The sequence below is a fragment of the Phalacrocorax aristotelis genome, chromosome 16, assembly GCF_949628215.1.
Source record: "Phalacrocorax aristotelis chromosome 16, bGulAri2.1, whole genome shotgun sequence".
Lineage (NCBI taxonomy): Eukaryota > Metazoa > Chordata > Aves > Suliformes > Phalacrocoracidae > Phalacrocorax > Phalacrocorax aristotelis.
This window is the reverse complement of record NC_134291.1, coordinates 8,296,179-8,315,725: the sequence shown is the minus strand read 5'-3', so window position 1 is coordinate 8,315,725 and position 19,547 is coordinate 8,296,179. Positions and strand designations below refer to the sequence as shown.

At 54.7% G+C, this 19,547-nt stretch overlaps 2 protein-coding genes across 5 annotated transcripts in view; one reads left to right on the top strand and one right to left on the bottom strand.

Moving 5' to 3' along the window:
- Nucleotides 1-19,547, top strand: part of ARSG (arylsulfatase G) — a 41,747-nt gene that overhangs the window by 3,957 nt on the left and 18,243 nt on the right. Inside the window, exons 1-6 of one of the 3 annotated variants that reach the window (XM_075111392.1) lie at nt 8,221-8,307; nt 16,300-17,086; nt 17,405-17,592; nt 18,492-18,539; nt 18,619-18,730; nt 19,066-19,203. In XM_075111392.1, coding sequence (XP_074967493.1) covers nt 16,878-17,086; nt 17,405-17,592; nt 18,492-18,539; nt 18,619-18,730; nt 19,066-19,203 — 695 coding nt within the window. In that variant the 5' untranslated portion in view covers nt 8,221-8,307; nt 16,300-16,877. Of the gene's footprint in view, nt 1-8,220; nt 8,308-13,335; nt 13,502-16,299; nt 17,087-17,404; nt 17,593-18,491; nt 18,540-18,618; nt 18,731-19,065; nt 19,204-19,547 lie in introns of those variants that run through there. The other 2 variants (XM_075111393.1, XM_075111389.1) reach the window with 2 other exon arrangements.
- On the bottom strand, nt 206-9,459 carry SLC16A6 (solute carrier family 16 member 6). 2 transcript variants are annotated; one of them, XM_075111394.1, is made up of 6 exons: nt 9,166-9,459; nt 6,884-7,126; nt 6,112-6,255; nt 5,241-5,369; nt 3,426-4,247; nt 206-2,810 (listed from the first exon to the last, which is right to left on the bottom strand). In XM_075111394.1, the coding sequence occupies exons 2-6, from the start codon at nt 7,116-7,118 to the stop codon at nt 2,569-2,571; spliced, it is 1,572 nt and encodes a 523-aa protein (XP_074967495.1). In that variant the 5' UTR covers nt 7,119-7,126; nt 9,166-9,459; the 3' UTR covers nt 206-2,568. The 2 variants fall into 2 exon arrangements, with proteins under 2 accessions (XP_074967495.1, XP_074967496.1); XM_075111395.1 differs by lacking the exon at nt 9,166-9,459 and adding an exon at nt 8,130-8,268.

The window sequence follows — 19,547 nt, the reverse complement described above, 5'->3', positions numbered from 1 at the left end:
ATTGCCCAATTTGCAGGGTAAACACGCGGCTTCAGGCTGAGGAAGCAGCATGTGACAGCCACGCTGCCAAGAGCCCTTGGGGAGGGGAAGCAGGGGGCTGCACCCCGCAACACCCCTCCCCCGGGCAAGGATGACCCAGCCCTGTCCTAGGGAGGGAGAGGAGGAAAGTTTACTTTTTTTTTTAATAAAGAAAAAAGAAAAGAGGAAAAAAAAAAAGAAAGTTTATTGCAAAACTCAGTGTTTTAGAGTATTTCCAGAGTCCACTAGGTACGTTACAAACAAATCAGTAAATCCTGCTTTGAACGCATTAAAGCCTGCTTCTGGGTCTTCTGTACCCGCACACACACATACTCACTCGCTCCCCCCTGCTCGTGCCACGACACAAACAGGAACAGAAATGTACTGTGAGGTCAGTGACAAACATGTTATTTGATCTGTATTGGACATTGTTGTAAAAAAAAAAAAATTAAATTACAGTAGAACCTCGCAAATCTGCAGAACAGGGAGCTTCCACACACACAAAACCTGGAGGCCTTATTCCACTTCCAAGCAGAGTTGTAATAGCAAAGTGCTGTAGTGAGGTCTCATATCACAAAGACTTCAATAATCTTACAATTATAGTCTACAGAACATTTACCAAAATGCTTGAAGTATCATAAATTAACAATAAATAAAAAGTACATCTTAATGCAACATTGTTATTTGTTCATCTACTCACTGATTCACAAAACTGTAGTTCTCTGTAAGGGGTCTTCCAGTCCTGGGTGCAATACAGCGAGGTTCTGCTGGCCATGATAAAGTGCTGAGGCAGAGGAAGGACACGAGACCGCAGGTCTCAGGCAGTGAGGATGAATTGCTCTAGCCACTTGGTTGCAAGAGTGCCTGTTTCTTTTCTTTTGGACATCTAAGACAGAAAAAAACAAATCAAGCACCTACCCAAAAGGAGGGTTATGGGGTGGTGGGGGTTTTCGTTTTTGTTTGTTTGTTTTTTTACAGATTGTCCCACATTTCTATGGCTGGTAAAATACAGACAGGTCAGTGGAGCAGGTAACGTATGATGCCACTTCCACTTACATACACAGACATGTTGATTTGGTTTTTTTCCAAAACCACGACAGACTCATTTTATTTGTCCCCCTGAGTTGCCTAGAGGCGTTAAGATGCATATAGGTGGGGTGAGCAAGCTTGTGTCACCGTGAGTAGGAATCTCTCCCATTAAGACTAAATGAACAGCTAGTACATTGTCTCTTATCAGTCCCTTCACGCTTTCAATGTGCACAGGCTCCAGTTCATTTCTCACTGAAGTCAGCAGCAAAAAAAAAGCCTCTTGCTGACTTTGGGGGAGCGGGGAGAGCCAGGAAGGGTGAACGGCTCAGACCAGCCGCCCCATGCCCACGGGGCTGGCAGATGCGGGGAGCAGACTGCAAGGGGCTGGGGAACGTGGGGGTTTCCACAGTCATTCGGTGTTGCGGCAAAGATTTCCTTGTGCACCTGTAAGTGAAGGTTTCGGGTACATTAAGACATACTGGGCCAGATCCTCCCTGTGGTTACAGCAGCAGAGCTAGGACCATTGGCACCAGCTGAGGCCTTAGGGAAAGAGATGCTGGATAGGGTTGTGGGGTTTTGTTTGGTTGGTTTTTTTTTTTCTCCTCTCTTTCTCTCTCTCCTCCTTTTCTCCACTGGGTTACCCAAGACCTACCTATTAAAAACAGCTACACTCTATGCTGTAAGAGTAAGTTTCCCAACAATTTCACAAGCTAGCAATACAGGATAGGCATTGAAGAGGTTGATGTAAAGACAGTTTTCCATTATGCAAAAGATGATTTTTCCTCTCCTGTTACTTAAGCTAACCTCCTTTAACAATCTTACAATAAATTAATAAATACTAGTTAAATTAGAAACAGTACATCAGATCTGACTATCAATAGCAAAACAGTTCTAAGGATACCAACTGGGAGAAGAAAAATTATCTTATAAAATATGTGCAGTAATAACTGGCCATAAAGACACACGGAGCCTCCGATTTCCCAGCATTTGTGACGTTCAAGTTAATTAGAAGAACACTAGCAATGGTTTAAATCAGCTGTCTAGCCTAGTCTTCTCCTCAAATCTAAAACATGAGTCCATATTCTTCCAGAAGAAGATTCAGGTGGCTACTGGTGGTGTATGAAATGCTCATCTCCAGTTCATATCTTCGGTTTCTTGTCTGCGTGGAATTTGCAGTAGGGGGTGGGTGAGGACAGTCGGAGGCTGAGCTGCCTCTGTTGTTCTCAGTTTTTTCTGGGATCAAACCTTTACCTATGCTTGTTATCAGGAAAGCGGGAGTGTGCATCACATCTTCATGCTAAACAGAAGTTATGTGGCTATCCGTATTTTCTATGGAGCTTTCCATTGTTGGTTAAAAAAGTTCGTTATAATAAAAAAAAAAAAAGTTGTTGGTAGCAACTGTTCACATTTAAAATTTCACATTCCCTTTAGAATGTATTTTTAAAACATGGAGCAGAGCTGACATTTTCCCTAGTCTTATGCCGAGTACATTAGATGGAGACGGAACAGGGTGGGTTTTTTTTATGCCACACTGTCACAGCCTTTTCCTGAATTTTCTGCTTTTCCAATATCCATTTCAATAAAGTCATCTGGTAGGTCTGGTACGACCTCCGCCGCACTCTCCTCTGCGCACTGCTGCTGGCGGTGGCACAGCCCAGCCTTGCACGGTCTCACCAAGGACAGAAACACAGCACCCAGGACCATGCCAGCAGCACAGGAGTAGAAGGCTGAGCTGTAGTTCTGTGTCGTATCCACTAAGACACCTATGGAAAACACATTTACAGCAGTTAGCCACCACTGACTCTCCCTCTTCCTTGCCCATCCATCCCTCCTATAGGATTTTTAATCCGCATACCACTGCATCATTTTATTTGCAATCAAAAGATACTCAACAGCAAACAGATGCTATCTTAAAAAAAGTAAAAACATTGTGTTCAGGGGTATGTAGTGTCATCTTCAGGCAAGTCAGAACCCTTCAGGCACTACAGGGAGGCTAAGCCTGAAATGCATCAGGCATCTATTTATTATGATAAAGACTTCACCTTTCTGCGGTGTATGGCAGCAACACACGCACAGCGAAAGCTATTTGTTTCTACCATTTGCTAGAGCCTGAAGTGATGCCAGTTTTAGGTTTCTAACAGGATCAGGGTAGCACTGCAGTATTTTCCTTCACTCTGAGGTTCCTCAGTAGAGACTGCCTCATCGATGGGACTCTGCAGAGCTGCACTGCAGCAGTCTTCTGGCTCCGAGAGCCTCCTAATACTGGTTGCAGGGCTTTTAGGATAGTACTATGATTAGTGCTGCTAGAACACTTTCTGGACAGAGATCAGAACCAACAGCTGTCAAACATACCAAAAGAAGAAAGTTTTAAGAGTTACCTGCAAGGGGTGGTCCGGCCAACCCAGCTAAGCTTTGAATGAAGACATAGACTCCAGCTGCAGAAGACATCTTTGCAATGCCAACCACGTCATCTTCTGCCAGGAGGGGAATATGCGTGCCCGCTACCGTTCCGAGCATGAACCCAAAAAATATGCTACATGTCATCAAGCCCCAGAATTCGGAGGCGAAAGGGAAGGCAAACAACGCTACAGACAGCAGAACAACGCAGATGAGTTCGATGTAGATCTTGCGGATGGGCTTTTTGTTGAGAACCCAGCCAGCTGAAATTCTTCCAAAGACCTCTGCGATTGCCATGGCAGACAGTATGTATGCCGAGTGGTCTTTGCCAATGCCAAGGCTGAGACTCAGGGGAATGATGTAGAGGGAGGGAGCAAAGAAGCCCAGGGTAGCAAACAGGCCAAAGAATGCATAACAGATAAAGCTATAGTCTCTCATCACAGAAAAGTCCAGTAGTTTGGTTTTTGGTTCTGGAAGGGTGCTGTTATTTTCAACAAGTATCTGTACATGTTCCTTTGGTTCTTCATTTTTCAGCTCTGCTTTGGTGTTTCCAGGCACATTGCTGGGTGAGGTAGTTATTTCTACTCCTGAGTCTATGGACTCTATTGAGGTGCGTGTTTGCTCGTTTTCAAGCATGTACTTTGTCTCCGTGGGCTCTTCTGGAGGCTGTGCTTTCACTTCTTCTTGCTCTTTGATGATAATGGGTCGCAGCAGCGATCCGCAGATGACTATGCTTAGCTGGAGCACCCCGACAGAAAGGAGGCTGTATCTCCAGCCAATCTGCTCCTTCAAAGCAGTAATTGCTGAGGGAAGAGGACAGAAGAAGAAAGCATAACTAGAAGAGCCTGCAGTCACACCAAGGCACTATCCAAATTTACAGCTAGGGAAGTAACTGAAGCTTCATCACTGGAGGGTCCCAGGCACCTCAGCTCTTGCAGAGGCTGACCAGGGGTCCCTCCTGCGCAGGGTCACCCAGGGGCCTGGCACCCACGTTCCTCCCATCAGCTGCAGCAGACGAGAGCTAGAAGTTGCATTTGACATCAGCTAGAAGAAGCTATCCTCTAGGTAGCCACTTTTGAGGTCCCAGCGAGTCTTGGATGCAGGAGGACGAAGGTGGTGTTATTTTTAGTGAATGAAAGCAAACTCAACATTCGAGTTTCCTCTCTTAGCTGACCCCACCCTGAAACCAGCTACTAGAGGAAGTCTTAGCTCTACTCAGAGGTGCGTGTCACTGCTTAATTACAAGCCTTCATTTGCAATCAAAGCTGCTGTGCAATAGGTATTGGCCAAAAGCAAGCATGCACAGCAGAAGACAACCTGAACTGCAGAGGACAGGCAGTGATAGGGACACGCTGTCTGGGGACAGGTCCCCAGAAGGCTGGGGCAGTTCAGCAGCCTGTGCTAAGCACAAGCCCGCTAACCTTTAGGAGCGGTTATGTGTACTGTGCATGTTTTAAATAGCTGAAGTTTCTCTCAGTCTTATTTTTAGCCTGCTAGATCTATATAGGGAACCCGGCGGGCTGCATATCAGTGAGGCATGTCCTGCTCTGGCAGGGGATGCTGGGGAGAGCTTGGGCATCATTAGACCAGTCTCTAGGATTACTTGTAACCCTGCCTGCAGGGCACGAGTGCCACAGGCATGTGAGCAACCACCTGTGGGCTTTAGCAGCTCACGGGAAGGTCCACGAGCACCCGCGTACTGGTGGCCTTTAGTTCGCATTTGCTTGGGAAAAGGACTGGAGCAGCACTGTGCTTTAGGCATGCACGTATGATCTTACAGCGTTCAAGCACTGTACCTGGTGCAAAGGAGAAAACAGCAAAACATTCCCCTGTAGATGCCACTGCTGTGACCAGCGAACGTCTTTTGTCAAAATACTGTGATAAAATGGTGACAGTCGGGAGGAAAGAGAGGCAGTATCCAAGGCCTGTGAATAAATGCCAAAAATTGCCATAACAACAAGTAAGGGAGAGGGAAACACCGATGAGAGAACACGTTAAGTCAGCTTTCCCAGTGGCGAGATTACAGTATCATTTCGGCCAACTCAGCAAGTCACCCTGGAAAAAAATCATTGGGGAAACCAGAATGTTATTTTTTTTAAATTGGAGTGGGGAAAAGAGAAAAAAAGAAAAATGAAAACAAGAGACCCAACCTCCCAAACCTGCTAGATAATTCCTTCTTTTCCCCAACAGTCAGCAGGGTCCATTTTGAGGACCTCTTCTGCTTAATGAGTTTGAGGCTATAGCAATTGCTCCCCTAAGCAAGGCAAGCTCCCGGCCGCGGATGTGAGCAGGACATCCAGGCCAGATTGGAGAGGGGGAAAAGTATCAGGGAAAAAAAAATAAAGGGAGAGGTTAGAGGATTTGACCCCGTGGACAGCTTTCATGTCCCCAGTGATCCCAGTCAATCAGAAGCAATCAGCACTAGCACCGTGGTCTGCAGGACCAAGCCCCAAGGTGTCCCCAGGGTGACACAGGGCAGAAGGCCAAGCCTTCAGCCCAGGTCATCACTTCTATGGGGAAGGGCAGCACAGCTCAGAGGGGGCAGCAGCATTTCTCAAGCAACTGCACTGTTGTGGGGCATAAAACCCACCATGGCCAGAGCTGCGCTTGCGGGAAGCTGCAGGAGCGAGCAAAGCATTTGGCAGGTACAGGAATAGGACGACTCACCAGAGATGACGCCGATGGTGACATACATGTCCACAACAGTGCGGGCGAAGGAGGCAGTGACCATGCCGGTGCTGATCAGCAACCCTCCAGCCATCACCACGAAGCGGTGGCCGAAGCGATTGCTGAGGACCGTTGACAGAGGAGCTGGATGGGTGGGAGAGGAAGAGAGCAGCAGTCAACACGCAAATCAACAACTTTACCAGCTACCATCTCCTTCAGCAGTGCTTCTCGTACCCCTGCCCAGGTCCCTGTGACATGCCTCCTCCCCTGCCAGTTGGCCTCACATAGCAGAGCATCACCCTGGAGCCATCCCTGGAGCACTGCAAAGCTCACGGCATTTAGGATGTGCTAAAAATCATCAGAAGAGACTAAGATGGGTGCATGGCAGCCTGGGACAAATCTGCAGCAGCATCCACAGACACCAGTGGATTTCAGTGATGCTCAAGTTATTTCCAGTCCTTTTCACTAGAGTTAGGTTTCAAAACTCTTTTTTTTACACCCCTTGCTGATAAGTTAAGTGGCCAGGCCAGGATCAGCGACATGGACCACATCCCTGTACTATGCAGAAGGATGAGAGTCAGGGCTCAGAGGGATTGCCAGGCTGAGACAGACATTTCTTGGCATTTCAAGAGCATGCGGCCTCTGGGCTTCATGGTTGTTATTTATAATGAAGCCATTAGAGACACAAAAAATCACAGGTACCAGGTCCTCATGCGCTGAGTCAGCAGCACAACTGCCCCTTGCACTCATGCTGAACACCTCTTACTCTTACCTGTGAAGGTCTGTACAAACACACATATGGATATTATCCAGGATATCCTACTGTTGGTTTCATCAAAGCTTTCCATCAGGTCATTAAAGAAGACACCAAATGATTTTATAATGCCGTACGTTAGAGCTTCCACAAAGAAGAAAGCAAAAGCAATTGTCCAACCCCATCCTCCGTCAGGCACTTTAGTATATACATTTGGAGCGGTGCACGGCATTTTTACAGCCTTGACAGTCATTTTTTAATCTGGAAAAGAGGGGAGAAAGAGCCAGGCGTCAGTTTAAGATGAATTTTGCTGAAAGAGGCATGGCCTAGGAGCTGTAACATCACTAAGGCACCACTAGCCGGTCCCTGTGCTGCCGAGGGATTAAGTGCAAGAGCTGGGCTGAAGTTTCTGCCTTGGTCACCCCACCAGGCTTAATTCTGCTGGTGCCCTTTAAGCCCAGGACCAGAAACTCTCTACTCAGCACCCAGGCAGAGCTGTTCTCATCAGCAAAACCCAGCGCCCGGGAGCTGTCATCTGTATTTCAGTGCGTGGGGGTGGATGAATGCAGTTCGTGAAAGATCCACCATGGGACCCACCACGGGCTGGTGGAGCTGCAGAACTCCCCAGGAGCCCCTGTCCTCCCTGCCGCACCCTCCTGCCTGGCCCGAGGTGGCCAGTGACACCTTGGTGCCACCCGTTTGCTGCAGGGTCTGTCGATGATACAACCCAGCATTGCACCCTGGAGTGTCCTACCCCCACCGAGTGGCCGCTGGCACTCAGGATGACACTCAGGAGCCTGCCCGCTCCCCAAAATGGCTGCTCCAGGGCTGCCAAGCCCACAGTGCAACAGGGGGTGGGGACACCCCCACTGCCACCGCCTCGCCGTGCTGTCCCCTGCAGCCTTCGGGGTCACCGCCACCCCCCAGGGCGGGAGGCAGCTGAAGCCCTAAGGGCTGCCAGGGGGCTGGAGGGGATTAGCCCATAGGGCACAGGGGGATCTCTTCAGCCCTGCTCGGCATCACCTGGGCGCTGTGGATGCACAGGGGCGTTTTTTGTCCTGTGCAGGGCTCCTCACCGAAGCCGAGCACCGCCACACCTGTGCGGGGGACAGTGCCGGGGTCAAGCCCTGGCGTTGGCTCCCAGTGGCCACCCCGGGAGGGGACCGTGAGGTGGCCGTGGGCTGCTGCCCCGGGCGCTGCTGGCCCCCCATCCCGTGGGCTGCCTCCAGCCCCACACCCACGGTGTCCCAGGCACAGTGTGAACCTGCGGCTCTTGCAGGCAGCACGTTTCCTCTCCACGCTGCCATCCCCAGCAGCCACCAGGCATTTCCCTCCTCCATTTTATACTCCAGATCATCGGCACGACTTTCTCGGCAGAGGAAGCCCGAGCAGCTCCGGCAATGCTTCCCCATCCCACTGGGGAACTTCTCACGGAGGACCAGGCGAGTGCGTGCGCGTTCCCGGTGGCACCGGCACCCACCAGGGACCCGCGAGCGACCCACGGGAGCCTGGCCGGGGTGGGTGATGCAGGGGCCCACCCAAGGGGTCCCCTGAGCAGGGCAGGGGAGCCTCAGCACCCCGCCGATCCCTCTGCAGTGCTGCACGGTGGGTCAAGGCTGGTGTATGGCTTGAAGAAAAGCCCTTGGGGGCTTTTCTGCCAAGGGATGGAGCGAGGCGTGGGCTCCAGCATCCCTCCGGCGGTGCCTCCGTCCTGGCTCTGCTGCAGCCGGCCGGGGGGCGCAGGCAGGACCACCGCCGTGTGCCCAGGCGGGAGTTGAGCCTCTGCCCAAAGTTTGTGGGAAGTGCCTGGATACCCCCTCGAGAGAGGGGCACCGGGGCTGCGATGAATTCCTGTGTCACTGCACAAGGAATGGGGGGGATTAGATTAGAAGAAAGCACGCTATTTAGAAGCGGGGGGAGAAGAAAGAAAAAACCCACAAACGTTGGCGCACGTTATGTACATTTAAAAATTAAATTGCGAATAGAGAAAGAAAAAAAAAAATTAAAAAGCCAGAGCTCGGGGGCCCGGCGTGCCCACCCCCCCCCTTCCCTGCATCACTTTCCGAACATTTCAGACCTGATTTCTGCATCGCCACCGCCGCACCGGCTCCTCGGCGGGCGCCGGGGCCGCCGGCTAAAAATAAAGGGATGCGGAAAAGGGGAGGAGGGGTGCGCGTGGACGCAAAATTAAAAAAAAAAAAAAGGCAGGAAAAATAAAAAAAAATTAATCTTAATTAAAAGAAAAAAGCCAAACAAAGCCCCCCCCCCCCCCCCGGAGTCCCGGGCGGGAGCCCACTCACCGGGCGGCGCTGGGTGCTGCGGCGGGGCTAGGGGCTGCCCATGGCCGGGGCAGGGCGGGCGGGAGACCCTCGGCGGGGCGGCGGCGAGAGGAGGGGGCCCCGCTGCCCGCCGGCCTCCGGCCGCTGCTGCTCCCGCTGCCCGCGGCGGCGGCTGCTCTGCGCTCGCTCCCAGCCCTTATATACCGGCTGGAGCCGGTCTCCGCCGGCGGCTCCGCAGCGCCATGTGCGCGCCGGGCCCGGCTCGCCCCAGCGGCGGCGCCGGCTCCGCGTGTGCGGCGGAGGGGCGGTGCTGGCGGCGGGCACCGCGGCCCCCCTCCCCTCCCCGGGGCCGGCCCCGCTCCCGGCACCCCCGGCCGGCACCTGCCGGAGCGCTCCGGGCTCCCCCCCGGCTGCCTGCGGGCCCCGCGGGGGGCGGCCGGGCCGGGCCGGGACCGGGGCCGGGCGCGGCAGGTCCCCGCCGGTTCGGCCGGGCCGGGGCCGCGCTGCGGGGGGGGGGGGGGCGCTGCGCCCCGGGGGTCTCCGGGCGGAGGAGCGGGGGTAGAGCGGCGGCAGCAGCAAAAACTCTGCCGGTGCAAAGGGGGGAGAGCCCCCGCATCGCCCCCGCATCGCCCCCGCATCGCCCCCGCCTTACTCCGTGCTGCCGGCGCTGCCCTCGGTGAGCGGCACCGGGAGCCTGTTTGGGTGTCCGTGTGCCCCCCACCTTCCATGGTGGGCGCTCTGCGAGCCCGCTCCGGTTTGGTGCTGAAGTTTTGAAGCCCTTTGTTTGCACAAAAGGCCTCGATCCCCTTATGGGAAAGGGATGCGATGGTGCAAGTTGGGGTGTGAGCACAAGATAGTCCCCACAGACTTTAGGCCCTTTGGGCAGCGTGGCTGGGATCCGGGTCGCCTGCCTCCTGCCTCATCCCGCAGCAGCGGGGTGCAGTGCTGGGAGCATCCCGGGTTCGGGCTCGCAGTGGAGCAGGCGGCCACCGTCCCATTTGCCATGCAGGGCGCTGGGGTCGGGACAGGAGCAGCTGGGACGGAGCCGAGCACACGCCGAAGCCCTGTGCGCCATTTCTGAAGACACTAACGTGTGCCCGTCCCCTCCGTGCTCCAGCATTGTGGGCAGCGCGTGTTGCATTTTTAGGGGGAAACATCTCCCTTATGTTAAAAAGTAGCGATTTGTGAGTCAAACTGGAAGCAGGTGAGACCCACTCACCACCTACACGGATGGGGAAGGAAGGGAGCCGGGGGGTCAGACGTGTGTCACAGAGAGCACGGGACAGGAGTCTTTCCCATGCCCAGCACTGCCTGTGAAAGGGGGATGGAACTAAAGTGATGAGCGCTTCAGGGTTTCCCCTAAATTTCCCTGAAATCAGTAAAAAAGAGGAAAAAATTGACAGCACTGCGTTTCGCAGCTCACTATGCCACCGCAGCCGCTGCATCCTGGCGCTGGCCTTGATGCGCTGGGCGCGGACGGATGCTGCTGGGGAGGTTTCAGAGCCTCGTGTCGTTCCTCCGGGCTCATGGGTGAGTGTTTTTTGCCCACAGGGAATAGCAGAGGTCTGGGAGTGGGGCGGTGGCCGGACTCCTCCTCACCCACCCTCTCACACTGGCCAGGGACCCCACGGCAGTTTGCTGGGTTAAAGTAGAACCTGGCAAATCTGCTTTGTGCCCCTGGAAAAACTACCCAGGTTAAAATGTTCCTTCAGTGCCTCAGCCGTCAGCAAGGGCTGCTGTGTTTGATTTGGCCCGAGTTCTTGGTTGGGTATATTTTTTGTCACAATGGGAGCTGCTAGAGAGGCGGTGCAGGTAAGGGTAGTGGGCAGCAGGGAGAAAACCCTGAAAACTTCCGACAAATCAGGCAAATTATCCTGCTTTTGCTCGGTAACTTTGAGAAAGCTGCTGCTAATTTCTCATGGCAATGCTGGTCCGATGGCTGCTGCCTCCAGCAAGCCACTGATGCTCCTGTCCTTACAGGCAGGTTTTGGTAGCTTCCCCCCTCGCAGTCCCATCCTAAACCAGCTCAAATCCAGGCGCTGGGCCGTGGAGAGCGATGGGGACTGCACCCCGTGTGTCTGTGGGGAGCCCCATGTCGCCCTGTCCTACAGGAAACCCCTTCCTCCGAGGGGTTATGCCTTGCCCGGGTGCAGATAAAGGGTGACCACCTCGTCTGGCCTCAAAGAGCCGATATCCCATTAAACAAGCTTTTCCTTGAGAATGGGTCGCCCTCCCCAAGCTGTAATTCTTCCTGGCAGCGACAGTGCAAGTGGTTATGGGACAACAAAAGAGGTTTGTGCCTCCAGGGGAGAAATAAGAATGCAAATATCTTTGGCATGAAAAAACAAAGGCGATTTACTCCTTGGTATTTCTTGTCAGTACTTTGCATCTGTCTCTGCTTCACCTTCTCATTCCTTTCCTTTGGGCTTTCCAAGTGCAATAAGGCTTTGGGGAGAGATGGGGGCTGGAGGGGCCCCATGGGAGGGACGGGGCTGATCGCTGGTGGCTGCAGCCTCCCCGGCCCAGGGCTTTGCAGCTCTGCTCTGCAATGCTTTCTCGCCCATGTTGTTCGCTCACTTTGGGGGGATTTGCCCTGCTGCAGCCCTGCCTCGGAGGGTGCCTGGCCATGTCTTGCCGGGATGCTTTGCCCCAGCACATCCGTTGTGGGTTCGTCCCGTGCCCGGCAGCGGCTTGCACCAGGACGTGCTTCTGTGTCTTCCCGGTGACTTCTGCACTGCTCCCAGCCTGAGTGCGTGGCCGGTGTTTGAGGGCTCTGCAAACCATAGCGAAGGAGAGCACGCGTCCCGTCAGTAGGCATGAATCAGCCGGGAGCTGGAAAACAGGGCGGGCTGCAAACAGAAAGGGAGCGCGGGCCCCTGCTTTCTGCTGCCGGATGGGTCAGGGACTTCCAGTTCATTTATTCTGCTGGGGTTCGCCCAGCCCTGCTCGGCATGTGTAATGTTTTCTCTGAAAGACCTAGCAGTTAGATGGGTGAAAAACATTCTCCTGTCTCAGGAGCTGGCAGAAATCCTAGTAAATCTGCAGAAGTATGTTTTTGTCGGTGCTGCTTATTCTGCTAAGGGAACTAGTATAAACTATTCCAGCAGAAAACCTTTTCCTGGAATAAAGTCTTGACTCTGTTCAGAGCATTGTCAGGACAGTTGTACCGGGAATGGAGCTTTGCTGGTAAACATGTCGAGACCGAGGAGGCCTAACGGGGCAGACGCAGAGCTTGTGCACTCTCTGCCCCACGGACAAACCCCTCAAAAGGCAACTGCTGCCTTTGCTGTGCTCAAATCAAAAATAAAATCTATGGGTGGTTAGTTCGGAGATAAAACAAGGAATTTTTTTCTCCCCCCTGAAAGACTGGCTGGCCCTGCTGGGATATGCCACCATCCATCCCCTCCAGGCTGTGGCTGGGCATCCCCCGGTGGGGTCGGGGTCAGTGCCATGAGCCACACAGTGGGGGCACGTCCCCGTGCTGCGTCACTCCCCGTCCTGCATCACTCGGCAGCCGGGGGGTCAGCACACAGCTCGAGCGATCGATTTTGCTTGTCTGCCTCAGTTTCCCTGACCCCTGCTGGCACAAAGGGTGCTGGTGGCAGCCCCCGGGGGGGCCCTGGGATAGCAGTGGGTGCCTGCTCTGGTTTGAATGTCTCATCCCCTGCTGTGTCCTTATCTCCCCGCTCCTTGCAGCCAGGACAGGGGTGCCTGCTGGGGCTTTTTGCAGGAGAGCAGGGCCGCCGGCATGGCTTTGGGCCGGTGATCAGAGCTGTGACACCCCAGGCAGGGTGCAAGCCCTGGGTGCTGGCAGGGGGATGCCTTGGCGCAGCCGGCACAGCCGGGTACGCTTCAAAGGCCGGCAGGTTTTTCTGGGCTCCAGCTGCTGCTTTGCTCTCCAGGCAGGCGTGAAAATGTGAAAGAATGTGAAAAATGTGAAAATGATCGTGCTGGCCCCAAGATTTGTAAACTTCTGGTTAATGTGTAATAAATACATGACAGATACTCCCAGCGCTGGGCGGCCGCTCACTGGTGGTACAGCCAGCAGTGGCATCCCCAAGCCGAGGAGGCATCTCCTCTGCCCTGGGGCCAGCCCCAGGGTGTCCTGAACAGCCCTCTTTGGAGAGGCTTTGGGGCTTTTCTAAACTGGTTTATCTGGTTTCGACTTATCCCTCTTTGTGAACTGCCTCATCTGGCTTGCAAAAATGCACTTTATTTCATTTGTTTCATTCTTCCCTGGTACAAGGTGCATGCTGTGAAGCCCGGGTACACAGCGTCCGGTCCAAGCAATGCCTGTGCTCGCAGCCCAGCGCGGCGAGGAGCGCGGTGCTGGTTCTCCAGAGGCCTTGGTTCCCAGGTGTGTTTCTGCCCAGGTGGCTCATCGGGCTGTAACCACCAGTGCCGTATTTCCTGCTTGGCACAAAGTGAGGTGCTGCAACAGCCATGTTCCCACCATAGTCGGTCTGGGGCAATCTCTTATGAGTCACTTGGTTTTTTTGCAAAAATAGCTAAAAGGTAGTCCTTCAGCTCTTTATGGGTCCAACTGTAGCAAAGCTGTAGAGGAACAGAGATGCTGCTGAAGCACAGGTCCTGGTGCGGTGGTGAGTGGGGACCAGGGTTCGCCCCAGGGAGGCTTCTCGCGACAGCCCTGGCACCACTGGAGGATGTGCACAGTGTGTTGCAGGGGCAGAGCCTAGACTCGCCTGGGAATTTGAGATGAAAAGGGCCGGAGAGGCACCTCTGCCAAGGAGCTCGGAGGAGAGCAGGCTGGAGTCGATGCCAAGGGGCGGCTTCATGCTCTGCCGGGGTTTGGACCTGCTGTGGATGAGGATGGTTCTGCAGGAGCGTGGCAAGGAGCCGCGCCGGTGCGTCCCACCTTCCATGGGCCGTGTTCCACCTCTCCCTCAAATGGCCTCTGAGCATCAGAGATCAAGAAGTTTCCTCTGACACTAATGCATAAATTTCTGCCCTGGATGACTTTCCCCTGTAATTTAGAGAGACAAGAGTGTCCTTTGAAAATGTTTTTGATTGTTTTTGTTAGCCATGTCATCCTGGCATCCCTCCCCAAAGTAAATGGGAAGGACAGAGGTTTGTGGGTGAGTGTGGGTTCGGCTCTCTTGGGTTTTGCTCAGTTTTTCTGAGAGGCTGCAGGTGCTGACGGGGGTCCCTGGTGCACACTGCGTGGTGCAGGGCCACCCCTGGGGACGGGATGGGGTCCAGCATGGTGCTGCATGGAGGATGCTCGGAGAGGCTGGGGCTTGGCGTGGGGACCCCACTCAGCCTGGCGAAGGGGCTTGGGAGCTGCTGGATGCCAGCAAAGGTGCCGGAGGGTAGGGTTATGTGGTGTGGCTTCCTGGAAAGGGTGAGCACCTCCCACTTTAGACACAGCTCAGCTGGGATGGTTACGTGGGTAACCATCAGCTGAACTTTGTCACTTTATTTTTCCCTTAAAATCAATTCCAGTGCTGGGCGATTTCCTGCTTCATACCCTGCGGAGAGCCCTGGCCAGAGGGCTGAGATGGGGCTGAGGTCACCCTGGGCCATGCCTGGCTTAATCCATCCTGTTCCTATGAAGCTGGTGGCTCCATTCCATGCTTTCCTCAGTCCAACCAGGCTCAGCCCCTTCGTGGTGGTGTTGGAACAAAGCAGGGCTGCTCCTTTCAAGCTCCCTTCCCCAAAGAAACCCCAAGGACTTTCCAAAGAAATTGCAAAGGGAAATTTTAATGGGAAAATTAAGCAATTTAGGCACTGTCAAACATGTCCACATACCTAATCTCGATTCTTCTTGCTGTTTGGCAGTTCAGGGCATGAGGGATGAGCTGTGGGTTTGCAGTTAGGTTTGTAGAACAGGAGCCAGGCTCATTTGCTCTTTGTTCGGGCAGGGCTATGCAGCCTCTCCCGTGGCTCAGCCCTCTCCCACAGCTGAGCCCACTGACCCACCACATCCCACCCCATTAATTCACATACCGACAGCTTCGAGGCCCTTGGTAGGAAGTTTTTAAATTGATGCTCTGGGCTATGAATTATGAATGGAGTCACATCCCTGATCGCTGCAGTGCTACGCCGACAGTCCTGAAGCTGCTGATCAGAGCGACAGCCCAAAGCTTTTAAGATGTGAACAGCAAAAACTGGGAATAATTTGCTTTGCCAGCTGCAAATCTCTTGGCCTACAGATGGGGCTCATTGTATTCCCTCTCCTGCCTCCTGTTACTTTCTCTTTTGTTTTCCAATATTCCCTTCTCTGCTCACCCTCCTGGTTTGTCTTTGTGGATGCTGTCCTGCTTGGCTGTGTTGACCATCCCATGGGAGCTGCATCCTCTGTGGTGTGCTCCTCCGCCAAGGCTGCTGGTGCCAACTAGGGACATCTGCCACAGCGCTGGTCCCGGCTGGGTCCCACTGGGTCCTGGCCACCCCCACGCAGGCACAGGTCCCCACACCATCCCCACGGCCGGTGCCGAGGGCTCGGCAGGGCTTTGGCAAATGGCTGCAGCTTCATCTCCCTTTGACCATAACTTTGTGCTGAAAATGTTGTGTTTCACAGCTTCATCTCTGCCATCGGTCTTTGAGTGTTTGTCCTTCTCCACCACTGGAGGCCAAATCCAGCCCTAAGCAACCTATGTGCTTAATCCTGTAAGCCCGGGTATTTCTGGGGCTTATTGCCTTCTGGGTTTGCCTGAATTCCTGCATTCTTACCTCCAGGAGCAGCTCCCTCCTGGTGCCCGATGGCTGGCAGCGGGGCTGCTGCCCGCACGGGCTGGGCTGCTCTGGCCCACCGGCAGCGGCGGGGCAGCATGAACAGTACTAAATTTAAAGAATGAGCTTTAGAAACTTCTCAATTTTTGCAAATGAAGGGAAGGGCCTGCACATTCCCCCCACTCCCCAAGTGCTGTGCACCCTACAGTGCCCTGGAGGGAGGGAGCAGCGCTGCTCCCCAGGGATGACAGCACTGCGGGAAGCCGTACCAGCCCAAGCGATGGATGTGGGAAAGGGGCGCTTGTTGTTTCCAGTCCTTCCCCGTTGAGCCATCGTGAGCCAGGCAGAAAAAAATACAACTTCAGAGGCAAAGTCTTGGTGTCTGGATAAGCTGTTCTGCTCCGGGCAGGGGTGCAGGAGGGCTCCAGCAGGTCCTGATTGTGTCTTGTTTCTCTTGCACAGGGGATGCTGTAGCTGTGCAAGGTGAAGGACAGACCGACAGCTGCTGGCAGAGCCACGGCAGTTATTTATCTGCCTGAAGTGAGGGCGGCAAGCACTTTGACAAGCTGAGGAGTGTGGTCTGCAGGGGAAGAGCCATTTGTCAGACACGAACATCCCCCCAGCTGCAGTGAGGGGAGAGGAGCCGCTGCTGCAGATCGAGCACACTTCTGGGGGGAAAAATACTGCTTTGGTTTGGTGTCTAATTAGATATTTACCAGGAAGGAAGGAAAGTTAAAAATAGGGTGACAGTGACTTCAAAGGGTGTTTTTGACTTCTAAGAATAACACCTTTGCTGGCACCGATTTCAGGAATATCAGCAGTGCCTGGGTGTGAAAGACGGAGACGTTGCAGCTCAGTCAGTAGCCAAGGGAGCAATCCCAGACCTGCTGGCCCCTGGCCCGGCCTCACGGGAGCAGCTGAGGAGGGGACGTTTGCATTGCTGCAAGGGCCTGTGGAGAGCCCAACTGCACCCGTGGGGACGCAGCAGAGGGAGTCTGGGGAAGGCAAAGCCACCGGTGCCCCGGTGTGGGTGGGAGGCGATGTGTGGCACCATGGGCACCCCCTCCCCATGGGCGGTGCTGCTGCTCGCCGTGGCGCTGGTGGGGCTCTCGGCTCCCCGAGCAGCGCACGGGCAGCCCAACTTCATTGTCATCCTGGCAGATGATGTGGGCTGGGGGGATCTGGGGGCCAACTGGGCAGAGACGAAGGAGACCCCGCATTTGGATGAGTTGGCAGCCGAAGGGATGAGGTAATGTTTGTCCCCCCTCCCTGGCCCTCTGCAAGCATCCCTAGTTACTCTGCCCCACAGCAAAGGGGGTTTCCTCCTGTGACAACTGGCAGGTGAAGGGGGTTTCACTAATGTGGTTTGGGTGCGTGTGGGGGGCAGCCAGAGCCTGATACCATGGGGTGCAGGTCCATCCATCCCCTCTGGGACCTGCGAGCTTCAGCCCCTGTTCCAGACCCTCATCCCCAGGGCAGAAGGGGACAAATGTAGGGGAGGAGGGAGGGACGGGGCAGTGTTAGACCACGCAGGGGCTTGTGAGTGAAGGGTCCTTTCATTTTCTAGATTTGTGGATTTCCACTCAGCTGCCTCCACTTGCTCGCCGTCCCGCGCCTCTCTGCTCACAGGGCGTCTCGGTGTGCGCAACGGGGTGACCCACAACTTCGCCGTCACGTCGGTCGGCGGCCTCCCTCTGAACGAGACCACCCTGGCCGAGGTCCTGCGCGGGGCTGGGTACAGCACTGGGGCTATAGGTAACGCCCGCCGTACCGAGGGGCATCTGGGGTGGGGAGATGGCAGTGGGGGGAGATGGCAGTGCCCATGTCCGACCCTCCAGAGGAGGTACCACAGGTAGTTAGGCGAAATGCTGGCAATTAAAGGAAAGTCTAAAAGATCACATGGGATAGATTTTGCACTTGCCCCTTGGATTTTGAAATCCCAAGCTTAAAATCTTCATTTTCAAACATACGATATTGCCTGAAATTCAGGCCTTCTCCAGTTCTCCATCTAAGCTCCAGTTGCTTCACCTAACAAGAAATATGCTGCGTTTTCCGTAGCAAACATGACTGCTCACAGCAGCTCTGCCCTCCCACATCCCACACCAGCGTGATGCCACTGATGCTGCTGGTGGCACAGCGCCAGCATGGTTGGCGCCCCTGGCCCCGTGGCTTTGGGCGTCCTCCCGTCACCGTGGGTCCCCCTGCCTGCGCAAGCCCCAGCTGGTAGCGAGCCCTTTGCACCTTCAGCTCCTGCCGCTTGCAGAAAAGCCCTTGGTTTCTCCTTTCCCTCTTAGATTTTGCAGTTCTCCCTCTCAGATCTACACATTTGGTGGGAGCAGGCATATGCCAGAGGTCAGAGGATGAAGCTGGTTGTTCGGGAGGGGTTAGAAAATCATCTCCTCTTAACACAAATGCATGAAAGAGCCTTTTAAGGCTGGAGATGGTCGATTTGCACAGACACAAGATACCCTATGCATTTTTTCTAAGTTTCTGCAAAAAAAAAGTCATTCTGGAGATGTGGCCAGCACAAAAAAAAGTAGCCTTTCTTTTTGCTAGATTAAAGCCCCCAGCACTGCAGGTGCCTCATCGGTGACGGCTGACAGCGACCGTAGCTGCATTAACCTCTGAAATGATGTTCTGTGGCTTCCGCACAGGCAAGTGGCACCTGGGACACCACGGCCACCATCACCCCAGCTTCCGCGGTAAGGGCTGCACCGGCGGGGACGAGCCGAGCATCCCACGGCTACCTTGTTCCCACCAACACCCTCGCTTGCCCCTCAGGCTTCGACTATTACTTCGGGATCCCCTACAGCCACGACATGGGCTGCACGGACACCCCCGGCTACAACGTGCCGCCCTGCCCTCCCTGCCCGCGGCACAGCGCGGCTGCCAGGTACGGGGGTGTGCGGGGGGGTTCAAGTGCTGGCACTGGGAGGTTGGTATTTGCACTGGCGTCCCCAGCCCCAAGAGCTGCCCTTTCCTGTGGTCACCTCCACTTATGCTCCATGCACCTGTTTTTCCCCTTGTGCACCCCACAGCAGGGCACAGGTCTGGGAGGTGGGTTGGTCCCCAAGCACCCTGTGCTATGGGGACATTGGCATCGTCCTCTTTCCACTTCCCTCCTCGGCTGCACCTTTCTGCTAAGCCAGGAGAACAGCCAGGCTCTGTGCCTGCTGCCACACCAGTCCCCTCTCCAGTGACAAGCATGGGGTGGCTTCTTCTCGGCAGGGTGGCAAGAAAGGACTGTTACACGGAGGTGGCCCTTCCTCTCTTCGAGAATGTCACCATTGTCCAACAGCCTGCCAACCTCAGCAGCCTGGCGGGGCGCTACGCGGAGGAGGCAGAGCGCTTCATCCAGCAGGCGAGGTGAGATGCCACCCGCTCTCCCCTGTACCCTTCACCGTGAGAGCTGTCACTGCAAGCGTCTTCTGCTCATGCTGCGGGGTGTCCCCAGGGCTGCTTGCCCTGGGCTGCAGAGCCTGAGGGGTTTCATGGCTGCTTCCCACCACAGCTCCTTTTCCCTTGAGCTCTGCCATGTGTCGGAGCTGGATCTGGGCCTGCGTGGCTCAGGCCGTGCGCATCCCACGGCAGATGCTGCAGGGCAGACAAAGCCGAGCAGCTCCAGCTGGGAGCCCAGCATGTGCCTGGGGAGGCTGGCGTTGGTGTGGTGCCAGGGCGGACATGTGTTGCGCCGCAGTTCTTGGGGAGAG

Excerpts from the sequence above, each read along its gene's own strand:
- SLC16A6 (XM_075111394.1), bottom strand. The coding sequence starts at position 7,118 with ATGACTGTCAAGGCTGTAAAAATGCCGTGCACCGCTCCAAATGTATAT. Across the intron at positions 6,256-6,883 it reads GTTTGTACAGACCTTCACAG|CTCCTCTGTCAACGGTCCTC; the intron begins GTAAGAGTAAGA and ends CCACCCATCCAG. Across the intron at positions 2,811-3,425 it reads GGCCGGACCACCCCTTGCAG|GTGTCTTAGTGGATACGACA; the intron begins GTAACTCTTAAA and ends TGTTTTCCATAG.